This window comes from Lissotriton helveticus (assembly GCF_964261635.1).
Source record: "Lissotriton helveticus chromosome 1_1 unlocalized genomic scaffold, aLisHel1.1 SUPER_1_unloc_35, whole genome shotgun sequence".
NCBI classification, from domain to species: domain Eukaryota; kingdom Metazoa; phylum Chordata; class Amphibia; order Caudata; family Salamandridae; genus Lissotriton; species Lissotriton helveticus.
In genome coordinates, this window is record NW_027611676.1 from 573,821 (window position 1) to 601,045 (window position 27,225).

General features: G+C 42.3%; 1 protein-coding gene across 1 annotated transcript in view; it reads right to left on the reverse strand.

The window, feature by feature from the left end:
* Positions 1–27,225, reverse strand: part of LOC144805953 (uncharacterized) — a 630,307-nt gene that overhangs the window by 400,397 nt on the left and 202,685 nt on the right. The window contains exon 6 of the mRNA XM_078672414.1: positions 26,860–26,871. Coding sequence (XP_078528540.1) covers positions 26,860–26,871 — 12 coding nt within the window. The remainder of the gene's footprint in view (positions 1–26,859; positions 26,872–27,225) is intronic.

The window sequence follows — 27,225 nt, forward strand, 5'->3', positions numbered from 1 at the left end:
TAGTATTTATTATATTTTTTCAAATACAATGTTGCCCTTTTGACTTTCCTAACATCTACTAAATCTTGCCATATTTTCTTATTCTTTGTCGGAACCCCATTAACTAAGATAACAAGAGGTTCCTCTTCCACTTTTTCTACTCCAATTGTGTTAATGTTTTTCTTCAAATCTAGAGGCAAATAAACAACTCTTCCCTTTAATCCTCTCTGTAAATCTGATGGAGGCAATTTCCCTGTCTTTGGCTCCATTCCTACAATAGCCTGAAAGGGATGGATACTTTGAATCAAAATAGATTCATAAGTATTTAAATCCTTCAATTCAGAAGGAATCTCAACCAATTCCAGATTATTATGAACTGCTCTAGCAGGCATCTGGTTTTGATTTAATTTGTTACAACAATAAGTACACACACGTTGATCCAATCTCAAATCAAAACAATTTTCTACCATCAGGTATGTTGTAAAATCCTTCCATTCACTATTATTTTCCCTTTCACTTTTTCCATATAAATCCACTAACTTAGTCTGATTCTTATAATAAGTGCGTCGACAACACACACAAGTGAAATTTGGCCTCTCACTTGATTTCACCTCAAACGTCGCAATTTCCCTCTGGAAATTATCTGTACTGGAAACCTGTACACTATCTTCCACATTACTCTCTTCTTCTTGGTCAATTTCAACATTCTCCTCTTTACTTCCAAAGTAACAAAACTCAAATTCTTCACATATATTCTTCACATCTATTTCAGAACCATGCAAAAGAGCAGCGCATAATTGTTTAAGCATAATTGCTGGACTCTTAGCATAATACAACATTCTAACTAATTTCCTCACTTTATTATGACGCACTGCTAGCATCCTGAAATGATGAAAAACACTCTGGCATACTCTCCTGGAAAGACAAGCCAGTGAATGACCATGCAAACCTATCACTTCTCTCACTCTGCAAGGATCTAATTCTTGCAACAACTTCATTTTCTGCTTCAAACTTTTCTTATTAAATGACCGTATAAAATCACAAAGCAAATTGATGGAATCCTGTTGTACACTGCAAATACTACTACACTTCCAGGTGTACACAGGACCCTTAGGACGTCTCCCTAAAACCTCATTACCTAACACCTCTTCTATCTCTGTTGTCACAAGTTTTTCTTTTTCAACTGGACAACCATCTTTCACTTCATAAGCTCGACCACTGGTGTCAACTGCATGCACCAAATCATTATCCTGGAAATAACTCTCCTCATTAAAAAATGCCTCAGAGCTTGAACTATGCATCCATTCTCCAGAAAAAACTTCACAAAAATTACTACGATTAACTATTCTCTTCCATCTACTATTTCTTTTGAAATCATAAATTACCTTGTTTAGCTTCCTAATTCTATTGATTGTCAAAATAAATAACTTACGTTTAATTTCAAATGCCTGATCAATAACTTTCTCAACTATTTTTTTTCTCTTATAAAAAACCACTTTCTGTTGACCTTTCTTAATATTTTTTAACAAATTGCCAATTATCCTGTTGCGGAACATTCGTTTACGAATGTCCCTAAACTGTTGTTTCCTTCTACTTTCATGCATAGAGTTATCTCTTACTCTAGCAGTAACATTTCTCATTGGCCTTTCCTTACCGTTTGAATTGCTTCTCCTTTTCTGGACTGAAACATTTTCTGTAGTAATATTTTTTTTACTAGAAATATTTCTTATGAATGTTTTTGTACTCTTACCCGGTGCTTTCTTGGTGACTTGACAAATCTTTTTGTTAGAGGACTGCTTCTTTTTTTCATTCACCTGCTGTCTTTGACGTTTTGCAGCCTTTCTCACTCTTTCTTTGCTTGGCATCCTAAAATCTTGAAATAGTCTGCAGTTGAATCTGTGGTAAAATATAATAAAAAATGTTATTAACCACTATTACCCAACAGTAAATTAATAACAGTCATCAAAAACTTAACACACTACTTAACATTTTTACATAGAAGAATTTTTTGTACATGGCAAATTTAGAATACAGAAATAGCAGAAAAGAAATGGAATTTATATTCATTTTACCTGTCCTGTTTTATATATGAATCTGATCTAATTTTATGACCATATTTTAATATTTTATTGAAGACACTACACATAACCTGTTTTTGAAGGTGTCTTTATTTTTAAATTAAACAGTTTACATATTTACTTTTTATTTATTATAAATTTATAAAATAAATGTTTATAGTTCCATAGGCTCAAGCAAGTCAGCTTCCCATCCTATGTCATACAATTCTGACAAATCTGCATCCTCATCACGTTCTTCTTCATCCTCAGGATTGAAATCATCCAAGGGATCAACATCCACTGATGTTTCTATTACGAGTTCAATGATGAGGTCGAAATCAACTGATTGCTGATTATCGTTCATGTTGATGTTGCCTTTATCTTTAAAGAAAGATAACAACAATGAGATGTTGCACAGTAAGAGACAAATCTCAGAGATTATAATAGTAAAATTGTTTAACAAGAGTAACATTTTGCAGCTATTATTTAACCATGTCCAACGATGCTGAGGAGCAGAGGAGGTGAAGCCTATCTCCAATTTTTCACTGAACAGGACTCATCTCTTCTTAACCTTGGATAAACCTCACCGACTCTGTGTCCCCTGCACATAATTAAATGTAAAGGGGCAGATTTATATTAACTAGCACATCCCCAGGGATGCACCAGTTAACGTGCACCGCTGCTCTGCCACCCACGGTGTGCCGCATTTACAATCAGATAGGACAAAGCTACATCAAAACCCTGCGCCTGCTTGAAGCAGGCATAGATCTTGACGCAGGTAGGCTGAAAGCTAAAGCAACAACTAAGTGTCGTGTGTAGAAGTTGCAAAAAAGGAAAAATGGCGTTTAAACCAGTAATGAGCCCATGCTAACTTAACACAGAGTAAAGATATCCAGGATCTACATCAGTTTGGGGTTCACGAACCTGGCAGGTACAAGGCACTGAGGCTTTGCACCGTGCATGTCTCATCCCAAATCATATGTTGTTTGTGAATGAAACAATTTCCCAGACCAAATGCTTTGGATTGGCTACTTCTAAAAAATTAAACACCCCTACTATCCCGGAGTTACAGGAATATAATGGTTGGAGTAATTTTACTCGGTTGTCCATTAAAGATTTACAGGCCCTACTCCGTAATTCTTCCTTTAACATTTCCAGTATAAATCCAAAAGCTTGACTGCTTTGGCAACGTGCCTTATCCACGGTTTAATAACGCTGCCTTTTGCTTTATATAAGTTTTCAAATTGTATGAAATATATACCAATAGGTCGTTATTAACCTTTAGGTAGTGGTTTTCTTCATGAGGTCTGGTCGCTTCCATACACATACAGATTTTCAAAGATGATCAAGAAGTTTATCTGAATGGAGAGGAATGCACTGAGACGCCAGATCATTCACTAATGTGTAGGCACATACAGTTACACGGTTCATGCAACAAACACCGACCAAATATGGCTTGCGTGTTGCAAGGCACGCCAGTTCCTGCTATCATCCCCACGTTCAAGTTGTTGGAAAATGGTAGTTATTTGATGCTCAATAATGAAGATTGTTCTGGGTTAATTAAAAGTATTCCTTTTATCGTAACAGTAAGTGAACGGGTTATTTGCTGCAGAAATGTTCTATTTCCTCCCACACATGAACATAGGGAGTTTTCAATCTGGCCACAAATACCAACCTTGGGAGCACATTTCAACGGCATGGCAAGAATAAGAGCTCTTTTGTCTCAGAGAGAGGTGGCCTTGAGTTCGGCCCGTGAAACTTTCGTGCTTCACATAGCGAACACCCGTACAGAGGTGCAGACCCTTTTCAATACAGATTCGCCTTTCCATTTCAGCAAGATGGTTCGGACTATCTCTAACGTGTCCTCCACAAAGGGCCTGGCGCACTTTTTTAAAGTTGTTACCAGTGGTCTCGTGACTTCATTTGAGAAAATCTTTGGAGTCATCCCTGCTTTCTTTCATTCTATTTTTTCCACTGTGCTTGGTGGATTCCCATTTTTACTTGCATTACCAGCGGACGCTCTTGTGCTTTTTTACATTTTTAAATATGGATGTCCCTCCTGTGCAAGCTCCCGCCCTGCAGCTGCTGACGCTGTTCCGCAATCGCATGCTTGAATATTATGGCACAATGCCGTTGGCGATATTAAGCACGGCATATGGATTACCTTTTCGATTCTCCTACTTCACCTGTGTCCAGCCTGTATTTCACTGCCTGACCTGTGATTTCGATTGGGCCATTGATTTGTGTCTCTGCGGACCGGTTTCTCCTGACGTCGACTTTAATCAGCTGATGAGTCCTATCATTACTCACGAGTTGGTTTGTCCTGGCGAAAGGATTATGGCTGTGGCATTGATGCATGGACTAATTGGTCCCTGGAATTTACTGGCGGCAACACAGTCTTTCTTGGAACAGAGCTTTCTCGAAAACCCACCGAGCTGTCCTCTGATGGTGATAGAGGATCCGGTGCTGGGAGAGCACGTATGTTCTTTTCCGCTTTTAAATTGGATGGCTGAACTCTTTTCGGATGAAGACGGTGACTTCCTATTAGAGGCTGTTGCAGCTTATTTTGCATACACAGTTATGTCATAGACCTTTTTCATGTTTGATATGCTGAGTACTAGCATTTCATTGACAATTCATTGACTTATTTGTCAAGTTTTTATTATTTAGCTTGCCTATTGACTTAAGCCTCGATAAAGTAGTTGGCTGTTTTATTTTTCTTTAGCATAAAATTTTCCTAGTTTTTAATGTTTTACCTTGCGGACCGTCCACATATAAAGTTGCAATCTGCTCTCATGAGATTGCACTTCTATTATCTTATTCAGTTCGTTTCCGGATCATGGGGAGGTGTCATGTAGATCCTGGATATCTTTACACCGTGTTAAGTTAGCATGGGCTCATTACCGGTTTAAACGCCATTTTTCCTTTTTTGCAACTTCTGCACACGACACTTAGTTGTTGCTTTAGCTTTCAACCTAATAGTTCATCGTGATTTACATGAGAATAATATGTTATTGCTCTACTATCTGCTTTACTTGTTAAACTATATCTGTACAACGAGTGCTGAAGTTTCAAGAACAACACGAAACAGAATTGTTATGAGGTCTGATCTCCACGACTTCATACTCATAACATAAGTGCAGCTTCTGCCAATTCTGGGCATGAGGCGGGTTTTATATTGCTTTGCCGAACACACATACACAACACTTGATGCGGTTCACATGAAGAGAGAGCTGGTGTATGCTGATGTGATTCCTTCAAATCTAAGACACTAAAGTATGGGCACGCCCTAAACCAACACAAAGAGACCTTCTTAGCAAATAATATAATATGTGTATTAGGGAGGGTGAGATATAAGCAGCCGCGGGCCGTGGAGGGAGTTACGGTGGGGCAGGGAGGCGGGGAGGGGGAGGGGCAGGGTGGAGCCCTCTCCACCCTGCCCCTCCCCCTCCCCGCCTCCCTGCCCCACCGTAACTCCCTCCACGGCCCGCGGCTGCTTATAAGTGTTGCTAACTCTTATTCATTTACAGCATGTTAACATACTGTCACCATTCGCTTTTTATGTACTAGTAACTATGCTGGTAATTTTGCTACTGATAATATGTGTACTTGTATTATCTAAGATACTACGCCTGACAAGACGGCATTAGTAAATAAACATTTCAAATACACATGTGTTCTTCTTAACTCCATGTTCTGGTTTCTAAGAAATATATAACGACCGACTGTTCATGAGTTCCACGTATCCTGAGGTACTATAAGTTCATATTCTGGATTGTCTAAACATTGAGAGTTTGTTATATCCAATGTGACACTGTACCTAGCTTGCTAAGGGGTTTTTGATTACTAAGGTGAGTTTTGGGGAACCCTAATTCGCCGAGGTTCCAATCCTCTGTCCACAGTTCTGTGTGAGAACAGAAACCCTGCGACAGGGGCACCCCTGAGCCTTGCTGGAGCTTCATCACACTTGCGATACAACTCCAGCAATGCGCCACCTTTACGGCACAGATACGTCACGCATCTGTGCTGTTTTTGCCCCATGATGCGCCGCATTGTAAATGCAGCACACCATAGGTGACGGAACAGCGGCACAGAATGACTAACACATCCCTGGTGATGCGCCAGTCATCATAAATCTATCCCTATGCTTCTTATCTTGTTAGAGATGAACCGCCATATGTATCATCAAAGTTTTTTGCATTTCCTAAATAGCGAACTTTAAGGAATAAATAGCGATTCTTTACCATTCCTAGTTTGCGATGAGCTATTTGATAATTACAAATTACCCATTCATTTCCATGCAGCAGGAGGCCCATAGGAATGAAGGTGCAATTTGCGATTAGCAATTACCTCATCGCAAATTACGAATTTTTCCGAGGGTGCAGGAGTGTCTCAAGAACACCCTCCTGCACCCCTGAAAAAGAAATGTGGGGGCATATGGCGCACATAAATTTTGAAAACATTCCTTTACCTCAAAAACGATTTTCAACTCATAATTTGAAAACACTACACATGGGGAAATGACTTAAAATGTCCTTAAGACACATAAAAGCGTTTTTTGATTGCCTTTGCAGCATGTTTCAGTCACCTTTAACATGCCTATATAACGCAAACATTCAAAATCTAAATTTGCCATGCACAGGTGGCAGCATATTTACAAGCAATTTGCTCCACAGACAAACTTCTTACATTGAAATGGGAAAAATAACATCAGAGACTCTCAATTACCTTATAAACAAGCAGACACCATTATGTCCTTGTCATCAATATTAAAACCATTGCTTTTTTCTCAAAAACGATTTACAAGTCATAATTTGAAAACACTCCACAGCTCCTATGCACATAAAAACCCTGTCAGTACTAATACTTCACATTTTCTCCAATTATTATTTCTCAAAGAAACAAAATCTATTTGTAAAACACTTGAGACAAAGCAACATTTGAAAAACACAACTTTCTTCATAATTTTCTCCTTAAAGCACACTATTTTCTATCTAAATTAAAGAAATCTTTTCTCACCTTAGCAAATACTTTGAGTTTTAAAACAGTCTCAGAAACACACCAATTTGTCTTCAGCAGAGCAAAAGGTATGCACTCCAGAGTCTGCAGCTATCAAAAGCACAGAAATGCTGTAATTCCTCACACATATCTCTCATGTCACCCAATCAAAACTCTTCCCTCACTTTTTTTCAAATCAAAACCCTTCCCCCCTCTGCCCCCTCTCTGCTTTTTCTGCATAGCAACCACCTCTTGCAAGACCTCTGGTGTTTCCAAGTTCACACAACAATGTTGCAATTGAACTCTGAACTCTCAGTGCACCTGCATATCCAGTGCAATCTTTCATTTAATGATTTTTTCTTCGCCACTCAAAATACATCTTTCAACGAACTCATCCATGCACCCTAACTTTCTGTTTTCAGCAATCAAAACCCACCAATCACTCTTACTGCTTCATTAACACAGAAACTCCTCAGTTTTTTTCATTTTACACTCTCATTTTTTCAACTGCCATTTCATTGCCACACTTCATCTGACTGCAGGAGAACCTTCTCTCGCCATGTTTTCTGTCTGGATTGTTGGACATAGTTACATCTATTGGGCTCAGAGGTACGCTGAAAACAGGAATTTACCTAACCTCAATTTACAAGATGTGGAAATTAAGTGGTTTGGCCACAGAGGATTAAAATGTCACCAATTGATACCATTGGTGAAAACCTTTATGCATTTGCCAAAACCTGACCTGTTAATTGTGCACTGTGGAGGTAATGATTTGGGCACTTTCACTGGGGTAGGTCTGGAAATGCTTTTAAAGGACACCTTTGAGCAATTGATGGCACTTTTTCCTCAGACTGCCTTGGTATATTCAAATATATGCCAAAGACAAAAATGGAGGTGGTCGAACCAATTTTGTCCACAAATTGAGAAATCGAGGAAGCATGTAAACAAATCTGTTTCAGCTTACATGAGGGACCATGGAATGGGCTCCCTGTACAACAATAACTTGCGTTACTACATGCAAGATATCTACAGACGAGATGGAGTTCACTTCTCAGAATTTTCACTCTGAATTTAAGACTGTGCATTGGTACCTACTTATAAGTACCTAAATGTACCATAAACCCAAAAGCTCTTCTCAGAGCTACCCTACATCTGATCACTCACAATTATTATTTTACTCTAACTTTTTTCACCAATTTTCAAGAAAGTACGCTCCCCAGAACGCTTCCCGGTTCGCGAACCGGGCGCACTCCACGCAAAAAAACTAAAAAAACGATATATTTTTTTTTTGCCCTGTGAGACCCTTTTAAAGCCTCCACATCAAACCTAGGGGGTCAGAGACGATCTACTATGCCCCCTTATGGTCATTTGCCCCTTCGCTTTGGCCTCCTCTTGTCTCTCGATCCTACCGAGAGACAAGATGGCGGCCGCTACGGACTGTTTGGAATGTTTACAGACGCCGAAGAACCAATCAGCTTCGAAAAAGTCCGTAACGCGAAAAGTACGCGAAGCGGAGCGCTGTTACAGATATATATCTTTTTTTGAACGTTAATTTCTCAAAATCCACTGGAGCACATATATTGAGACCTAGCAAAGGCACATCGGGCTACCAGTCCCTACAATTTTGCCAAGTTTCGTGCAAATCCATTCAGCCGTTCGATTATTATTATTATTTTTTTTTTTTTGCCCCGCGGGACCCTTTTAAAACCTCCACATCAAACCTAGGGGGTCAGCGAGAATCTACTATGCCCCCTTATGGTCATTTGCCCCTTCGCTTTGGCCTCCTCTTGTCTCTCGATCCTACCGAGAGACAAGATGGCGGCCGCTACGGACTGTTTGGAATGTTTACAGACGCCGGAGAACCAATCAGCTTCGCTTCACAAAGCTCCGTTGCGCGAAAAGTACGCGAACTGGAGCGCTGCCCGGTCCGCTGTTACAGATATATATCTTTTTTTAAACGTTAATTTCTCAAAATCCACTGGAGCACATATATTGAGACCTACAAAAGGCACATCGGGCTACCAGTCCCTACAATTTTGCCAAGTTTCGTGCAAATCCATTCAGCCGTTCGGGCTAAAAGTGAGGCCAACCGCCCTATGGAAAACTCAATGTTAAAAACACGTTTTGGGACCCCCCTTTTTTCTCGACCCCCCCTGGACGAACCCCCCCCCCCAATTTTCAGGGGCTGCTCAGAAACAAAATGTGCCATTTTCCTGAAAATTTCAGCCAATTCCGTCCACAAACGCCAAAGTTATTAGACATAGAATTTTCAAAAATCCCATAGACAAAAAATCCTAACTATATATACCTACTGGCGACCGCCAGTAGGTAATATATGTGTGTGTATATATACATCATTTATGACATTATTATTAGAGACAACTCTATAAGGCCTTGTAGAATGCATTATTTATAGATTGTAAATAATTGTTGTGACAGAATAACTTACTGCCATGAATGAGGAAATGATATCATCATCTCGCACGCAGCACTTTAAGAGTACTTTACAGGAATGGAAGAAAACCAAAATGGCGATTGTATTGAGCCATAGTTTGTAAATGTAATGTAAATGTCTAGTGTTTAATGAACACAAAGAAGGGTACTACCACTGATCACTTTTTATAAATTTACTAGACGCCTGGGACTCTATGGTCCAGTTGAAGGCTAATTGTAGCCGAAACGCATAGGCCGTCCTATTCTTGCACGTTTTTGCACATGGTGCTTTAAAAATAAAATAATTTAGATAACCTACCTGCTGTCGTGTCGTGACTTCTGCTGGGAAAAGTAAAGTGGCGGGAGGTATCAAAGGAATCTATGGTGCGTGGACTGGGACGGACATCACAGGCACTCACGAAGGAGGCGAGTACATCTGGGAACAATTCCAGTCATTTGAAGAATCGGAACAAGATGATCGACGCCTCTATCATCTGCCGTGTTTAAACGCATCGAAACAAACTAGAGAAAATGGATGCCTGGAGTCTGAACGGCAAAGACCCGGCGGTGAGTGAGCGAGGCGGGTGGTGGGTGGTGTCTGTGCAACTCAGTAGCGTGGCGGAAGCGGCGTATGAGCAGCAGGGGCCCGCGGCTGCCTACTCGATCACAAACTGCCAGGAAGAGTAGCCGAGCATTGTGTCATCGCAAAAGGGGCAAAGAAAATAAGACGCTTTCCAAAAGACGAATGATACGAGACAACACATTGCGTTCTTGACTCCTAAATTACTGGCAAAAACTGTCTCTGGAAGAAACCCGGAAGAAGCTAAATGAGAGGGATTGAGCATTAAAGAAACAATATGGTATATCGTGATTCCTCGAAGGTGGGGAGTAGGAGGAGCAGCAGGTCAATGGGATTCTGAACTAATCTGGGAGCAGACGACAGAATACTGAAATAAAACAAATAAAACACCAAAGCAGTTACAGACAAGAAACTGTGAAAACTATACCCTCATTTACATAGATAAAACCAGGAATTGCCAACTAAGGGCGAGTGAACTACTCAATGATGATAAAACAACTCCCTCAACTAGCACAAATACAAGAGGAACAGCAGGAGGAAAAGGAAAAGAAAAAGATAACAGAACAATAGTAAATGTCCTAAGAGAATTACAACAAAACCGGATCTTGGAAATTAACAAATGGTGGGAAAAAACAACATTAGAAAAATATATAGGGTTTAAAAGAGTCCCTAGAGGGCTACGGATACTAATCATGCTCACATTGAACGATCTAGCCCCGGATTTGATAAAATTATGGCAACAGGACGCCAATGAGTGTTCATTTAAACTCATGAGGACATTAATCATACACGCTGAGAGGAAATTGGAGAAAATTACGAGCATAATCCAATCACTGGAACAAGAGTTAGCGAAAATCCCAGTATTTGAAGAAAAGAAGGAATTAATTGAAATTATGGATAAAAAATTAAACAAACCTGAGACGGAGGTAGAGAAACGAAAAGCAAACAAATTCACGAGGGACCGGATGGATTATGCAAACTGGTGCATATACACGTTTGCCCGCAAGTACGACACTCTAAGAAGTAGAGTTGTGATGGACAAGTGCGCTGGAACAGTAAATACCGATACAATAGACAGTTCAGAAATCAGCTCAGCTGATGAGGACACAGTAACAACTCCACTGGATTTTTGCTCAGAAATACAATTGGCGCAAATGATAACGCAACAAAGAGGAAGAGGCAGAATCAAAACATGCAGGAGAGGACAACCAAAACCAGAAGAAGGAGCAAAACGAAAGAGAGGAAAAGGAAAGCAAAAATAATCCTTAAAAAAGCGGAATAAATCAAGATAAAAACTATTGAATCGAGGACTATCCTACTGCCCCAACAAGGATCAGGATATCCTCAATGTACGGATTGATCTCTACAACTTAAAAAATACTTTGCAGAGAAGAAACCTCAACCTAATGCCTGTCAATCACAAGAAACAAATCCATCCTTAATTGCCCAAAAAGATCTACCAGCACTCAGAGCATTAACATCTTTGAGAGAGGATGAATCATCAAACATAGAGACAAGTCAAGATTCGTTCACATCAAATATTGACTTCTGTAACACTATTGGACTGACAACAAACATAGGAGGTGAAAGTGGACTAAGAAAACAGTCCAGGTTCTGTCCACAGATGCCACCCGGGAATAAAATTGACCTATTCCATTAAATAATGGTAGAAGAAGTTACCAAGATGTCAAGCAGATCCATCGCTAATAAGAACATGGATTGGAATAATAACAACAATAAAAAAAGTGTAACCTCTCGCCAAAATAATATCAGGAAATCACAGAACTCAAAAACAATCCTAAAATAATAATCAAATCCTCGGATAAAGGAGGAAACATTGTGGTCCAAAATGTTTCCGATTATATAAATGAGGCAAAGCGACAGTCGGAGAATCAAGATCATTATGAGCTATTGGCCAACAACCCGATGGAAGAATGGATGAATGAATACCATACACACTTGCTGGGGTGGAAAGAAAGAGGCCTAATTGATTTTGATGAATATTGCTACTTGAAAACAGAAAATCCGATCATAGCTATTATCTACTTTCTGCCGAAAGTTCATAAATCAATTGAGAGACCACCTGGTAGACCGATAGTGAGTTCCATAGGATCGCTTTTGGAAACAACCTCAAGATTCATTGACATCTTCCTCATGAATTACGTAACAATGCTCCCTTCGTATCTGAGAGATACCATGGACTTTCTAAACAAAATATCTAAAATTGAGTGGAACCCGGGATAGTTGATGACCACAATAGACGTAACATCACTCTACACCTCGATACGTCATGAAGACGGAATAAGAGCCATCAAGACATTTCTGGAAAAAGATCGATCAGTCACCTTGAACACTCAGCCATGCTAATCGACATGTTGACCTACTGTCTTGAACATAATATTTTCCTCTTCCTTGGTAGCCTGTATTTACAAAAACAAGGCACGGTGATGGGAACATCTTTCGCCCTAACTTATGCAAACTTAATGATGGCGCTCTGGGAAACCAAAGTCTTGGAGGAAGAAAACAAAAATCACTCGAAAATAAAAACATGGTGTCGATTCATCGACGATTTATTCGTCATATGGGACGGAAGTCGCGAAGACTTACATAATTTCATCGACTCTCTGGAAAAAAATGATTACAACCTCCATTTCACATCATCTATAAGCGAGTCCAGTATAATTTTTCTAGATGTGGAGGTCTTCATTAAAAACAAGAGACTGTGCACTAAAATGCACCGGAAACCAATATCCTGTAATAGCATTCTTCATGCTAACAGTGGCCATCCAGTGAAACTGAAATGGAGTATACCTTACGGTCAGATGCTTTGAGCTAAAAGAAATTGTTCAGAGATGGAGGACTTGAAACTGGAAATCGAGGGGATGAGTAGTCGATTTCTGAAAAGAGGATATCCTTTGGAAGTAATCCTAACGGCAAAATCTAGGATGAATCTGAAACAACGATGGGACCTCTTAATCCCTGCAGCGGATGCAGCCAGGACGACACATGAGAACACAACAGAAACAGAGGGTTCAACACGTTTGATCATGGATTTCAACAACCAAAGTAAGGAGCTGAAGAAGGTGATAAGGAAGAACTGGTAGATTCTGTTACTGGATGAAACTCTGAAGGAAACCCTAACATCTTTTCCAAGTATGACATATAGAAAAACAGCATCTCTACGCGATATCCTAACTCAGAGTCACCTGGAAATCCAACCATAAAAAAAGACAACATGGCTGACGACACCCAGTTTTTGGAAATGCTCCAAGTGTAAAGCTTGCGAACAGGGTTCTAACATCACAGAATACAAATTACAGAATGGGAGAACTAAGAAAATTAAGGATCACATCACGTGTAAATCAACATTTGTGATCTACAGGTTGACATGTCCTTGTGGAAAGTACTACATAGGGAGTACCATTAATAAATTAAAATTACGGATTCTACAACATCTCCGTGCAATAAAAAACAAAGTCCCAAACTACCCAATCATTACCAACAACAGAGGCGGTCCAACAACCCTCAACCAGGGAAAATTGATAGCAATACCGAACAGAAGGTTCAGGTACAAAAATTAAATGACAAATACAGATTCACACGAAAAAAAAGAATCATAAAGAAAATGAGTAGAAAGAAGCCTATATTCCCAAACTAATTTCAGAAAATACTTTTGATTTATTGGACATACAAAATTCAGATAAAACAAACTTCAGATAAAACAAACGCTCAAAGAAAAGTGTTGGCAAAACAAAAGCAACCAACTCATATACCAAACACGTGGCTAACAAACAACAGAACAACAGAAACAAATATAATGTGTCCTTCACAACTTATGAATCTAAATGATGACTCTGGGACACAATATCGTGCACATTGGCCAGTACGACATCGGCACTTTTTTCTTTACATCATGTATGGTATCCCTCCGCGCTTTATTGTTTCTCACGCTGCAGTAGCAGGTCGTCACGAAGTCGAGCGATTTTTAAACTCCGGAAAACACCACTTTAGGTAAGGAGAGATGTTTAACGTTACATTCAGTTGCATGAGATTGGATATTTTTAGATATATATATTGAGCATGCATCGTAACAGCGATACATTATCTTGATTTTCAGAAAGAAACTCTGAGAACAGACCCTCAACCTCTTTGAGTTATCTTTTTCATCATATTTCGAACAGGTATGTTATTACCAGCACAGATTTAACAGTCACAGTATAGGTAATAGGCCCGCGCAACAGAGATGAGTTCACATAGCATACACAACTAAGGAGATATACATCTCAACAAAATCTCGCTGCTATATTGTATGGAGCTACATGTGACTTCCAGCTCAGTTATTTATTTATGTTTACCCATAGGTATATTTGAATCGTTTATGGATTTTAATAGAGCGGCAAACATCGAGCCATTATTAAAGTTTCCTCAGAGGTACCTTTATTATTAAGTAAACATCAGCACGTTTTCACCTTAATTCAGCATGTTTCGTCACATACAGTCATTGTTCTCAGCACATGCATGCAATCAAGTCGAGTAGTATCACAACAGTCTCGAGAGTATAGTCACACGGATTCTAAATTATCACCTGACACGTCGAGTATGTGTGTACGGCATCATATGTATTGACACAATAAATCTCAAGCAGTATCTGCGCATCACCACGTAATACTGGGTAAATAAGGCTTTTTCATCGGTAACCTTTAAGGGCACCCCAGACTGTATCTCTAGTCTAAACCACTTAACCCATGCAACACTTCATTATTATTCATATTCATCTCTACAGGATATCGCCCCTGATGAAGGGACTAGTTCCCGAAATGCATTGGGTATCGGCCAGGACATCGGCCATATAAACATCATCAGCAAGAAAAAACGATCTTCGAACACATGATTTTCTGTAAATAGGTTCACTAGCATAATGATGTGATATGCTATGCAATGAAATAGTGACAAATGAGATATATGTATAAATGTTGAAAATTATTGTACGTATGTTTATATCTTGAGTATTATGTACATACTTATGATTTAATCATGTTTTCCTGAACAGAAATAAATGTTCTAAATCTGCAAAGATCTTTAGTTTTTCAAAACATTGTGGAAAGTAGCTTCTTTCCAAGGGAACAGTGCACATTACTTGCAGATTACCTCTGCATCATTTAGATTCATTAGCAATAGTGTTAGCCAACAGTTATTTGTAATGCAGCACCCCAACCAGTAAAAATTATTAGTTTTATTACTTGAACTATTTACAACAAACTACTCGAGGAGTGCGCCTTTATTCTCAACTTAATCTTCACAACTTATGGCCACAGAATGCGTCGACAGCGTTTCAACTGCTGGGTGACTATGCGGTCATCATCAGGACAAACAGTGACTTGAGCGTTTTCAATAACTGTTCAAACAGGAAGATACAATAAATAATCACATTCAGAGGGGTAGGCTTCTTTAACACTTGGATGCTAAGCTTCTTGAACCACTTCAATGTAATTTCCATTGAAATGAATGGGCACTCCATGACGAGTTACCCTTGTCATTAGCATCCAAGTGGTTAAAGGAAAAAACTAGAAATGGAAAGACACCAGTTGTGAAGAAGAAATGAAAAATAATAGCAAACTACCACCACAGGTGATAATATCAACCCAAAAGTAATTAAATAATAATCACCAGCATTAGAAGCAGACCATGTCACTGACCATGTAATCAATGATGTAATATGTGACATCATCAGCAGTGGATAGCGGGCGCACAAGATATAGTGAGTACAACTAACTATATCGGAGGAATTTTAATGGTTTTGTATGAGTGAAATATCCAGCTAACTATAACACCCCTAAAACTTATGGTTTATCAGTGAATTTGTAAGTTTTTTTAAATGCTAATTCCTAACTATATCAGGCCTGAAACCTATGGCTTTTTCAGTGAATGTTGAAGGTTTTGTAAATGACAATTTTTAAATTTATTAATTGTTATATTTTTTTTATACTGATTTACATTTTTTAAACAATTTATTTTTAGATATTTTATTTTTTTTAAAAGCATTATAATTACATTTTACATTACATTACAAAATATACTTTCTTAGAATGAATTACTTTAGTTTAAATACTTTGCAAATAGGCAATAGACTTTTAAGTACAGTCGTTACAGTTGTTGCAATGGGCAACACAATTTCAAACACAATGCGACATTGACCTCAATGTGAATTTCTAGTTAAATGCAATTAGTTACTTTATGGATTACTTTTCTAACCACTGGACTGGATCCTAGATTCAGTCCTTGGACATCTCCTGTAAACAGTTGAGTAAAAGTGTTTTAGTTACAGTAGTGATTTTTAAGGAATATTATTGTATTTTAAAAGTTGACACAAATATTTTCACATAGAATCACCAATGTTATCCTATAGCAGGAAATTCCTTTAGCAGGTAAGTAGTGCTATAGTCACTTTTTCTTACTCAGTGGTGGATCCTGGATCCAGCACTGCTGCATCTCCTGTAAAAAGTTGAAAGAATGCGTTTAAGTCATGCAGGCGATTTTTAAGGAATATTTTTAGTTTGTGAAAATAGACATTAGAAACTTTCTGGTGAAAACCAGACAATGGATTCTTATGGAAGGAAATACAAGTTACTGGTAAATATGGTTAGAATTACTTTTCAGGGTCAGTGCTGGGCTAAAAGATGCAGCACTGAGTTCTCTCCTAACAACAGGTGAGTAAATCAGAATTCGTAGTTCTGCTGATTTTATAAGAATATTTTAAAGTTCCAAAACTCCACACTTAGAAAAATTTCCAAGTAAAACCCCTCAATGTTACCCTTTGGAAGGAAATTCACTTAGCAGGTAAGTAGTGTTATCCTTACTTTTTCTTACTCAGTGGTGGATCCTGGATCCAGCACTGGTGCATCTCGTGTAAACAGTTGAAAGAATGCGTTTGTCATACAGGCGATTTTTGAGGAATATTTTTAGTTTGTGAAAATAGACACTTTGAAACTTTTCTGGTGAAAACCAGACAATGGATTCCTATGGAAGGAAATACAAGTTACTGGTAAGTATGGTTAGAATTACTTTTCAGGGTCAGTGCTGGGCTAAAAGATGCAGCACTGGGTTATCGCCTGATAACAGGTGAGTAAATCGGAATTTGTTGTTCGGATGATTTTAGGTGAATATTTTAAAGTTGCAAAACTCCACACTTAGAAGAATTTCCAAGTGAAACCAGTCAATGTTAGCCTCTCCTCCTGGAAACCACTGAAGGCTTCCAGGAGCACACAACAAACCATGCTCAGTCTGATGCCCCGTTGTGATCAGTACCCGTGGATAAACTGCAACAAAAGCAATGCAAGCACCATCCTAGCTAAGAGGTGATTGTAGACCCATTGTGAGTGGATGAATGTCTTTGTCAAATCAGTACACGCGCCGCTGCCACACTTGGCCCGGATTGCACCCGTTGTGTGAAAGCACTGGATAATGCTTGAGCTATACAGTATCTTGCAGGGACTGAAGAATGCATGGCTCAACAGTCTGTCTGCAAAAACCCTGAAGAGGCAAGCATGACTCAGCAATCAGAGCACAAATATATCTGAAGGATGCATGGCTCAGCAGTCTGTCTGCAAAAACCCTTAAGAGGCATTCATGACTCAGCAATCAGAGCACCAATATATCTGAAGAATGCATGGCTCAGCAGTCTGTCTGCAAAAACCCTTAAGAGGCATGCATGACTCAGCAATCAGAGCACCAATATATCTGAAGAATGCATGGCTCAGCAGTCTGTCTGCAACAACCCTTAAGAGGCATGCATGACTCAGCAATCAGAGCACACATATATCTGAACAATGCATGGCTCAGCAGTCTGTCTGAAAAAACCCTTAAGAGGCATGCAAGACTCAGCAATCAGAGCAGAAATAAATCTGAAGAATGCATGGCTCAGCAGTGTCCACTATCACACTGTTGCGACGCATGCAGGCAAGAGGACTCTAGCATCACAAATATACTCTATGTAGGAAGAATAAGAGGCGATTTCTGGCCGTGCATGCACACACGTATGCTGGGCAAAGGACGTGCACGGCTCGTCTGTGTGCGCACAACTGCGCTATAGAAGATACAAACATAGCAAGCATAGTTTAACAGTCTTGTGCACAACTGCGCTGTACTGGATCCATACAAGATATATGTGGGGGTGTGGTGTGTGTGTGTGTGTGTGACTAGCACATGGGTTGAAAGCAGGATGGCGCAACAGAGTGCACAATTGTACTGTATTGTAGTGCACAACTGCACTGTACAGCAAACCAAGTAGGAGTTAATAGTGTGCAGAACTGCACCACACAGGAAGCATGCGAGGCGTAACTGTTTATACCCCGCTGCACAGCACACTATATAAAGCATGTATGGTACTAAAGTGTGCGTACAATTGTACTGTGTAAAAAGAAAGCATGGCTCAGCAGTATACAAAAATTATTTTCACACTAAGCATTTAAGATCTAACACTATGCACAACTGCACCTTAAATGAAGCTTGCCAGGCAAGAGAGATTGCTGCACGGTTGGCTATAGGATGCATTGAGGGCACAGCTCAGCAGTGTGCACAACTGCACAGTATCATAAACATGCCAGGTTAAGAAAGGCGCAGCAGAGGGCGTGCACAATTGTGACATATAGAAATTATTCACGGCTCATCAGTGTGGGCACAACTGAAATGAAGATGAAACACGCGTGGTTCACCAGTGTGCACAACTACCCAATATACGAAGCATGTTTGGCTCAGCAGTGATTGCCCCATTACAGTGCGTAGAAGTATGCAAGTTCAGCCGTGAGCGTCTGACTGGAAGCATGCAATGCTCAGCAGAGGGGTTACTATAGTGGTGTTTAGGGATGCATGGCTCGCCACGGCGCTAAATTGCACTCAAGGAACCATGTATTGCTCAGCAGTGTGTACTACAGCAAAGTACAGTGAGCATGCAAGGTACTGCAGTGTGCACATGGGTACAGTAAATGAAATGAGCTTGACTTTTATAACAAATAATCAAACAAATATTGAGCGAATACATGGTTTAGTAATGCATGCATGATTATGTAGCTACTGCTGGTTATAGCAGAAGTGTCACAGCCAACCGTGTGTGACTACCTAGATCCTAGGTGCCTAGGAAACATGTACTGCTCAGTACTTCAATTTGTTCCTGTGTGTCTCAGCACAAAGATTAGGTGTGGGATGCTAACCTCTGTGTTTGTGGGATGTGCATACACGGCTGTCTGGCCCACGTTGTCAGTTCGGTTGCTAGAAAGCGTACACTGCGCTCCTGTCAGTTCACTGACCCTGTCCACGCAGGGATTTACTTTGCACTCGGACAGCGGATCTAACAGAGCAGAGAGGTCACTGCAAGCCCTAAAAGCAGCAAGCACCTTTCACCTCTGATCACATGCACCACAAACAAGTACTTCCCAGTAAGCACATGGTAATTGAGAGTGCCAGCCCCAGTGCCCTGTTTATGCTCTGCCATAAGCACGTGCAGACCCAGATGCAAAGTGCAACAATTACCTGGGGACTCCCATGCAGCTCAGCATGTAGAGGGGGCCCAGGGGCTGAAGCATGGCTGAAGCGCGGCTGTGCATGGAGGAGAGCGCTGCAAGGTGCTTCTGCGAGATGGTCATGCTGCTAAATCTTTGTTTAAAGGGAACCTGGTTGGAGGCATCCTTACCCTTGCTGCTCGTCGTCGCTGGAGAAACCTACAGCTTGCCGGACCCGCTGCGCGGGTCCCGCTGCGTCTGCAGCCTCCGTGGGGCATTGGGAGGCGGACAGGTCATCTTCGTACCCCTAGTGCACCGGCAGGGCTGCGAGCAGTCTAGCAGGGACTCCATTGCCCAGGAGTCCCTGCGTGTTCCACCTGTGGACGCTCTCCCTGCCAGCCACGCCCACTGACACTGGACTTTGGTTAAAGCTGCACCTTTCCCGCTATCCAGCGGGAATCTTTGTTTAAAGGGAACCTGGTTGGAGGCATCCTTACCCTTGCTGCTCGTCGTCGCTGGAGAAACCTACAGCTTGCCGGACCCGCTGCGCGGGTCCCGCTGCGTCTGCAGCCTCCGTGGGGCATTGGGAAGCAGACAGGTCATCTTCGTACCCCTAGTGCACCGGCAGGGCTGCGAGCAGTCTAGCAGGGACTCCATTGCCCAGGAGTCCCTGCGTGTTCCACCTGTGGACGCTCTCCCTGCCGGCCACGCCCCCTGACACTGGACTTTGGTTAAAGCTGCACCTTTCCCGCTATCCAGCGGGAATATCTCCCTGCCGGCCACGCCCCCTGACATTTCCTGTTTATTTAAGAGGGTGGAGCAATCGCTGCGCGGTAGCGCGCGGGAGCGACCGGGGCGAAGACTGGGCAAAGAGCGGGCCGTTTGAGGCCGTTCGAGGTCTTAGTGGTCTGGTCTGGGCCCCTTCTCTTTCGCCCTAGCTCTCCCATTAGCTCAGTCCATATTGTTCCAACCCACTGTTATTGCTGGTTGTCTATATTTCTACACATGTGCACACGAGCTAGCCGCAGCAGGGCTGCTAAGGGGGGGTTGGTACATAATGGTCCCATGGATGACTTTATTACACGCACAAACATTGCCATAGACAAAGAGATTACCAAACTACAAACTCGAGTTTCCTTAGACTTGGCAGCTGCTAGGAAATTGTCGCTAGAATTTGCTAATTCTAAAAAATCCTCCCTGGGTCACATAGCATCTGCCATTACTCCGAAGCGTCTGGACAATCAACGCTGTGTAACAACGCTGGCGGATGTCCATGACACTCCGGTTCTGCCTATCTCACCATTACCCCTGTGTCCCTTACCTCTGTCCGTAAGTCCGTCCCTACCCGTGGTTATCCCTGACCATCAACTTACCACCATTCCCCATTCCCCAGATATTTCCGATGTGTCCACATGCTATAGCACATGCAATAGTACTAAGGGCAATTTGTACAAAAGGAAACGTACCCCAAGGTCGGCTTACTCACGCAAGAAGGCTAAACTTGTTGGGGCACACCTATTCAATGTTGTTAACATCCCTGTGAATAGCGGTATAGGAGGGCATGATACCCCGTTACAGGTTTCTCGGGGTACAGATAGCGATGGCACAGCCCCTGTAGCCACTAAAGACAACATAATTAAAGAGGAAGCTGACCCCTATTCAAAGGATCAGGAAGGGAGGGAAGGGGAGTTTATTGGAGTAGTTTGGGAAACCCTAAAAAAACTCCTATCTCCCCTGGATTTAAGACTCTCTCGCATTGAGAACCATCTATTAGAGATGGAAAAGAGTATTATAGCCTTGGCCACTCTTGGCTTGTGAGGTCCTGAAAACCAAGGTCTCCTAGAGAATAATATAGCTCCACAGACTCCAATCCCTTCCCCTACAGCCCCGCAGATTATAATTCCTCACCCTACAGCACTAGGCATAACACAGCCGATCCCCAAACCTCGTACCAAGGGAGTCGATCATAAAAACCCTGTACCCCTGACCAGGGCGCATAATCCAAAGGTACCCACCCCACAAACCCACACACGTACTAATGTGGCTGTTCCTGCGAGGCAGAATGCTAGCAATACTACCCACCGTCCCACTCAGGGCTCACAAAACAACACTACCTACCAGCCCACTCAGGGCTCACACAACAAGAGTAATTTTCGAGGGGGGTACATTGATCTCCCTCCAGAGGCCAATGACTATGCGGTGGTATTGACGGGTGTGCCGGAGGCTGGGAACGGCCATCATGAAAATCATTGGTCTTTAAAGAACAAGGTCATGCACTGGCTCAATATGCATAGACCGATTCCAAATGGCCGGACAAGTAGAGTCAAAATGGTGCGTAGAGTTCCCTGGGTGGGTCCTTCACGGAAATCTATACCTGGCGATTGCATAGTTGTGACGTTTGAAGATCCACACACGGCCAATTATATCTGTTCATGGGCTGCTGAGGGTGAGGGCTCATCCATTGCACCGAGGCCTTTGACTTTCTTTTACCCACCTCGAGATGCAGACACATACGGGGGCAACTGGTCTATGGTTCACCACCAGCCCGGGAGGGGGTATCATACTAAAGAGCAAATTCCAACTAGAAGCTGGTTCGGGATAACAACCTCGAACAGGTACAACTGTCTCGAAGACGTAGATTGACTGCTCAAGCCCCCTGATCTTGCATTACCTCCAACGATTTCCTCACCCCATGGGGAATTTGGTTCTCTTCCCTTGTTGACTACCCCTGCTGGGACTAGCTCTGCCCCTCTCGTCCAACCAAGGGCACAGGCCCTGACAGTACAGGGAGCGCTGCACACTTCCAATACCTATGGTGACAATGCAATTGTGCATGAGACAGTTGCATTACCGACGATTCTTACAATTCCCCTCCAGCTGTCCCTGCCTGCCGGCTCTAACATTGACCCCTCTGCTCTTGCCCCTTCGACCTGCCAGAGCTCCATAGGAAATCCCCAGCTGAAGATCTTAAGTTGGAATGTGGCAGGGCTTGCACGAAATGTTGACAGCCCAGATTGGAACTCCTTCATTGACCCCTTCGGGATCTGTCTCCTGCAAGAAACCTGGTGCTTGGAGCCCCTTCACAGGGTAGGGTATACAACCTACTCTGTGCCAGCATCCAAACCACAGGGCAGCAAAGGCCGCCCATCGGGTGGCCTTCTTATTTGGGTCAGTATTGCACTGGGATTAACCATAAGGCACATAAACACCCAATCTCCTGACCTTTTGAGACTCACAATACAGTGTCCTGGGGGTAGGAAGTTAGAAGTGCTTAACCTCTACTTAAGGGGGGCAGGGGGGGGAACTCATTGCTATCCTCAACCGGAGTAGAAGAGGAGCTTAGAGCCTGCAAAATTGACTCCCTCGTTGTACTGGCTGGAGACCTCAACTGTTGTTTTGAACCGTTAGCCAGCGAGGACATCCTGGACACCTGGGAAGACGATACTAAGGTATTCCTCTGCTCGCTCTGGATCCGATTAAAAAATGGACCCAGAGTGCCATAGATCTCAACTCACTCAGTCTAGAATACGATCTTAGAGCCACCAATGGTCGATCGAAGTCAGATTCTAGGGAGTGCACACCTATAACAGGGTGGGACACACCTCTAGAATTGATTATATACTGCTGAACCATAACCTATGGCCGTACTTCTGTGACATGGAAGTCCTACCGACATCCGACAGCGACCACAATCCCTTGGCCCTAACCCTTACCCTCCCGTGGCAAGATGGGAATCCAACTTCGTTTTTATCCATCTGGAAATCTTCCCACGAAGTTGTTCCCTCAAACTGCGGTAGGCGACTAAAATGGGCTAAAGTTGCTGCGGACGAGGGGAGAATGGCACAAGCTAGGATCATAATGACAAGTGTGAAGCACCGTCTAGACACATCGGATTTTACTAACCATGATGTCCTTACGGCTTTCACAGAAACTGTCTCAGCCTTGAGTGACTTGTTCATAGTCCCACAGGGTAGGTCAAGGGCTTCTAGGAGAACTGCAACCAAGGGTAGAGATAAATGGTACTCCTCTGCTTGTCGTGTTGCCAAAAGTGAACTTATCCTAGCTGTAGAAATTAAAGGTCCAGTTCAAATCAGACTTGCTAGGAAAAGTTACAAAAAAATCCAAGCTGTGGCAAGGGAAGCACATGAAACCAATTTTTGGAGAGACCTAATGGACGCTAGCACCAAAAAGGACACAAAGGGTTTCTGGGATTTGCTCAGAGGCAGGGATAGGCCCGTCGACACACAACTGACTTGCAATATCACAGGGGAGGCTTGGTTTGCACATTTTTCCAAGCTCTACTCCATTCCACCAGGGGTACTAGGACAGAACAGGGGTTTCATGCATAGAGTGTCGGTCGCTAACACAAACAATGACCACCCCTTTGCTGCTAAAGAAGTTGAAGGGGCAATTAGGTGCCTCGTTGCCAACAAGGCTGCAGGCCCAGATGGCGTCCCGGGTGATTTGTTGCGGGTCAATATAGAGGTGTGGAGCATACTCATTGCCTTACTTCTGAACGAGGCCATGATGGGTGGATGCCTCCCGGACTCCTGGAAGGGTGCGGAGGTCGTCCCGATTTTTAAGAAAGGCTGTAGGGACGACCCTGCTAACTACCGGCCTATTAGCCTGCTCGATTCCACCCAGAAGGTAGCAGGCAAAGTAGTCTTAGGAAGGATTTTGCATTGGGCCGAAGAAAATCAGGTTCTGTCTGACTTCCAGGCCGGTTTTAGATCAGGAACTGGCACTATCGAACAGACATTCCACTTTTTAATGCTCTATTGGAAAGTGGTCGTACTGGGCAAAGGCAGTCTCGCATTTATAGACTTACGGACTGCCTTTGACCTGGTCCCACGTGACCAATTGTGGGATGTCTTAGAGGGTTTGGGTATCCCCCCGTATTTGCTGGCTTTACTTATTAAGTTTCACGAAAGCAACTTTGCACAAATCAGATGGGGCGAACAGGGCCAAAAAACATCTCGCATCTCTGTAGATAGGGGTGTCCGCCAGGGGTGTGTGTTAGCCCCCACTCTGTTTTCACTTTACCTTAACGGAGTGGTGGAGCACCTTCTTAAACACCCAACAGACGCACCCTCCCTGGCGGGCAGGAAAATACCTACTCTCCTATTTGGAGATGATACCCTCCTGATTTCAAAAACCCCGGTAGGCCTCCAAACGTTGCTTTCTAGGTTCAAGGACTTTTGTGATTCTAGGGGCTTAGCCATCAACATAAGCAAAACCAAATTCCTGGTCTTAAACCCCCCTAGGAAGACAGTCAATCCCCCAACCCTAGACACAGTCCCACTTGAAAGGGTAAGGGAATTTGACTACCTAGGCATCCGACTCTGTGACTCTATGAGTTGGAAGGCTCACCATCAAAAAATCCTTCTGACTCATAAGAGGGTTACAGGGGCATTGCTAAAAGAACATCGTGCCTCACCTCTTAAACCCATTGGGGTGATACTAGATATCTATAGGGCAAAGGTGGTGAGTGCGGCGCTGTATGGGGCAGAACTGTGGGGTACGCAGAAAGTTGATACCTTGACCCATCTTGAGAATAAATTTCATAAAGAGCTAATGAGGCTACCACACAGCACTCCCACGCTCCCTCTTTTATTAGATGCAGGTACACGTCCTATATCCGAGCAAGCAAAGCTACGTCCCCTTCTATTGTGGGCTCGAATATGGAATGTACCAGAACTGTCAAGTTATGCAGAAGCCCTGAGTGAACTCCTCTTAACCCCGGGCTGGCACAAGGTTGGTTGGCTCACGGAAGTAAAGCGGCTTCTTTGTGAACTGGGCCTTGGAGACGCTTGGGCTAATAGAACAGCCCCACCCAAACAGATGCTAAAGAAAATATACTGGTCTTGGGTGGCAAATGAGAGAGTGAGTAATTCTAAACTATGCAGATCTGCTGTTGAGTTCCTGCTCACTAAGGACCTCCCCTGTAGAGAACCTTATCTGGACTTGATCTCCAACCCGATGGATAGGTCATTGTATTTTAAATTTAGGGTGGGAGTTCTGCCTTTAGGGCAGTGGACAGCAAGCTGGAAACCACCTCGGCAAACCATACCGTCTTGTCCTTTTTGTGTTAACAGGGATGAGTCCATTGCCCATCTAATGTTTGAGTGCCCAGCTTATGTAGCAGCTCGACGTAGATGGCTGAAACCACTTTGCATGAGTCTAGGCACTCGATCATACTAGGAGGCCCTACACATCCTAAAATCGGATGCTCGTCCTCTGTTCGCATGCTGCCTGGCAAAATTTCTGGGTTGGGTATGGAGGATAAGATCTGTGAGGAAATTGCTTCTCTAGTAAGGCTATCCGCATTGATCCAACTCGTTTTAACCATCTTATGCTATGAATTCCTTCCTATATCATTTTACCGAGGACTATATACTACTGTACATTGTATAAAGTGTTCAGAGGGATGAATTGTTAAATTGTATTATATTTTTACCTGTTTTTGTATTGCAATGCTTTTATGATATGACAAATATATCGAAATAAAGCTATTCAAATCTTTTTCTTTTTAATTATTTAAAGACTAATCAATGGATTTGCACCAAATTACAAAATGAGAACTTTCTGGAACAAGCTCTAGCTTGCTGTCAAATTTGGTGTAATGTTGTTCAGCCGTCCAGGCTGTAGTCATGTCTAAAACCCTATGGGAAATTGCATGGGGAAAAGGCATTTTGGGACCACCCTTTTTCTCGGCCTCTACTGATGAATTACCCCCAAAGCTTTCCAGACAGCAGCTGAATTGAATAGTAAACTAGCTTTGAAAATTTTGTAGACTCGTCAAATGGAGCCAAAGTTATTGGCAAAACAAAAAAAAATTCTACGGAACCTAGGTCCTAACTATAACTACCTACTGGTGACGGCTAGTGTTTTATATATACATACATTGCGCGCATTGTCTCGCACACGGGGGGTCCGGCGACACATAAAAGGGATCTAACCTGCAGTGACTAAGGTGCGTTAGGTATTTACACCTACGCCACGCAGTTTATGCAATACACATGGCGTATACTGCGTTAAAGAAACGCGAAGCATCGGCTCATAGAATCTTTCAATCTAAGTCAGCTGTGAAACGAGACGGCGTGCCGATGTAAGTGATGCCGATGGCCCAACCGGCACTTTGAAATAACGAGGAATTACACTGGAAAAAATGAGGAAAAGGGAAATCAGTCAATGGTGGGAAGCCACATCACTTCAAAATTACCTGGATGTAAACAGAATAACGAGAGGCCTGAGAAACGTTATAATCCCCACAATGGCAAAGATTCACGCTGCAAAAGTATCAGAATCAGGCACGGACCAGAGCTCTGATCTCGGATCGTTGGAAGACCTGAGAAACAAGATGGCACTAAAGATTTATTTTTCCGAGGAACTTCGGATGCTCCAAAAAGAAAACGAACACTCATTTCAGTCAAAACAAAGAGGCAGAGGAAGGGGCACAAAAGTGAGAGCCAGAGAAGCGGGCTACGAAGGAAAACAAACAAACAGCCGCATGGGAATACGGGGCCAGCAAGGAAAAAACAAGTAATGGCAGTACAATCGAAGAAAGTAACGGTATTAAACCTCTCTAAAACACAATTCACACATGAGGACATTTGGACTTTTAAACTTGGATTATCCTTTTGTCCTACATCACAAGTAAATTATGCACAATTAAGGATCAATT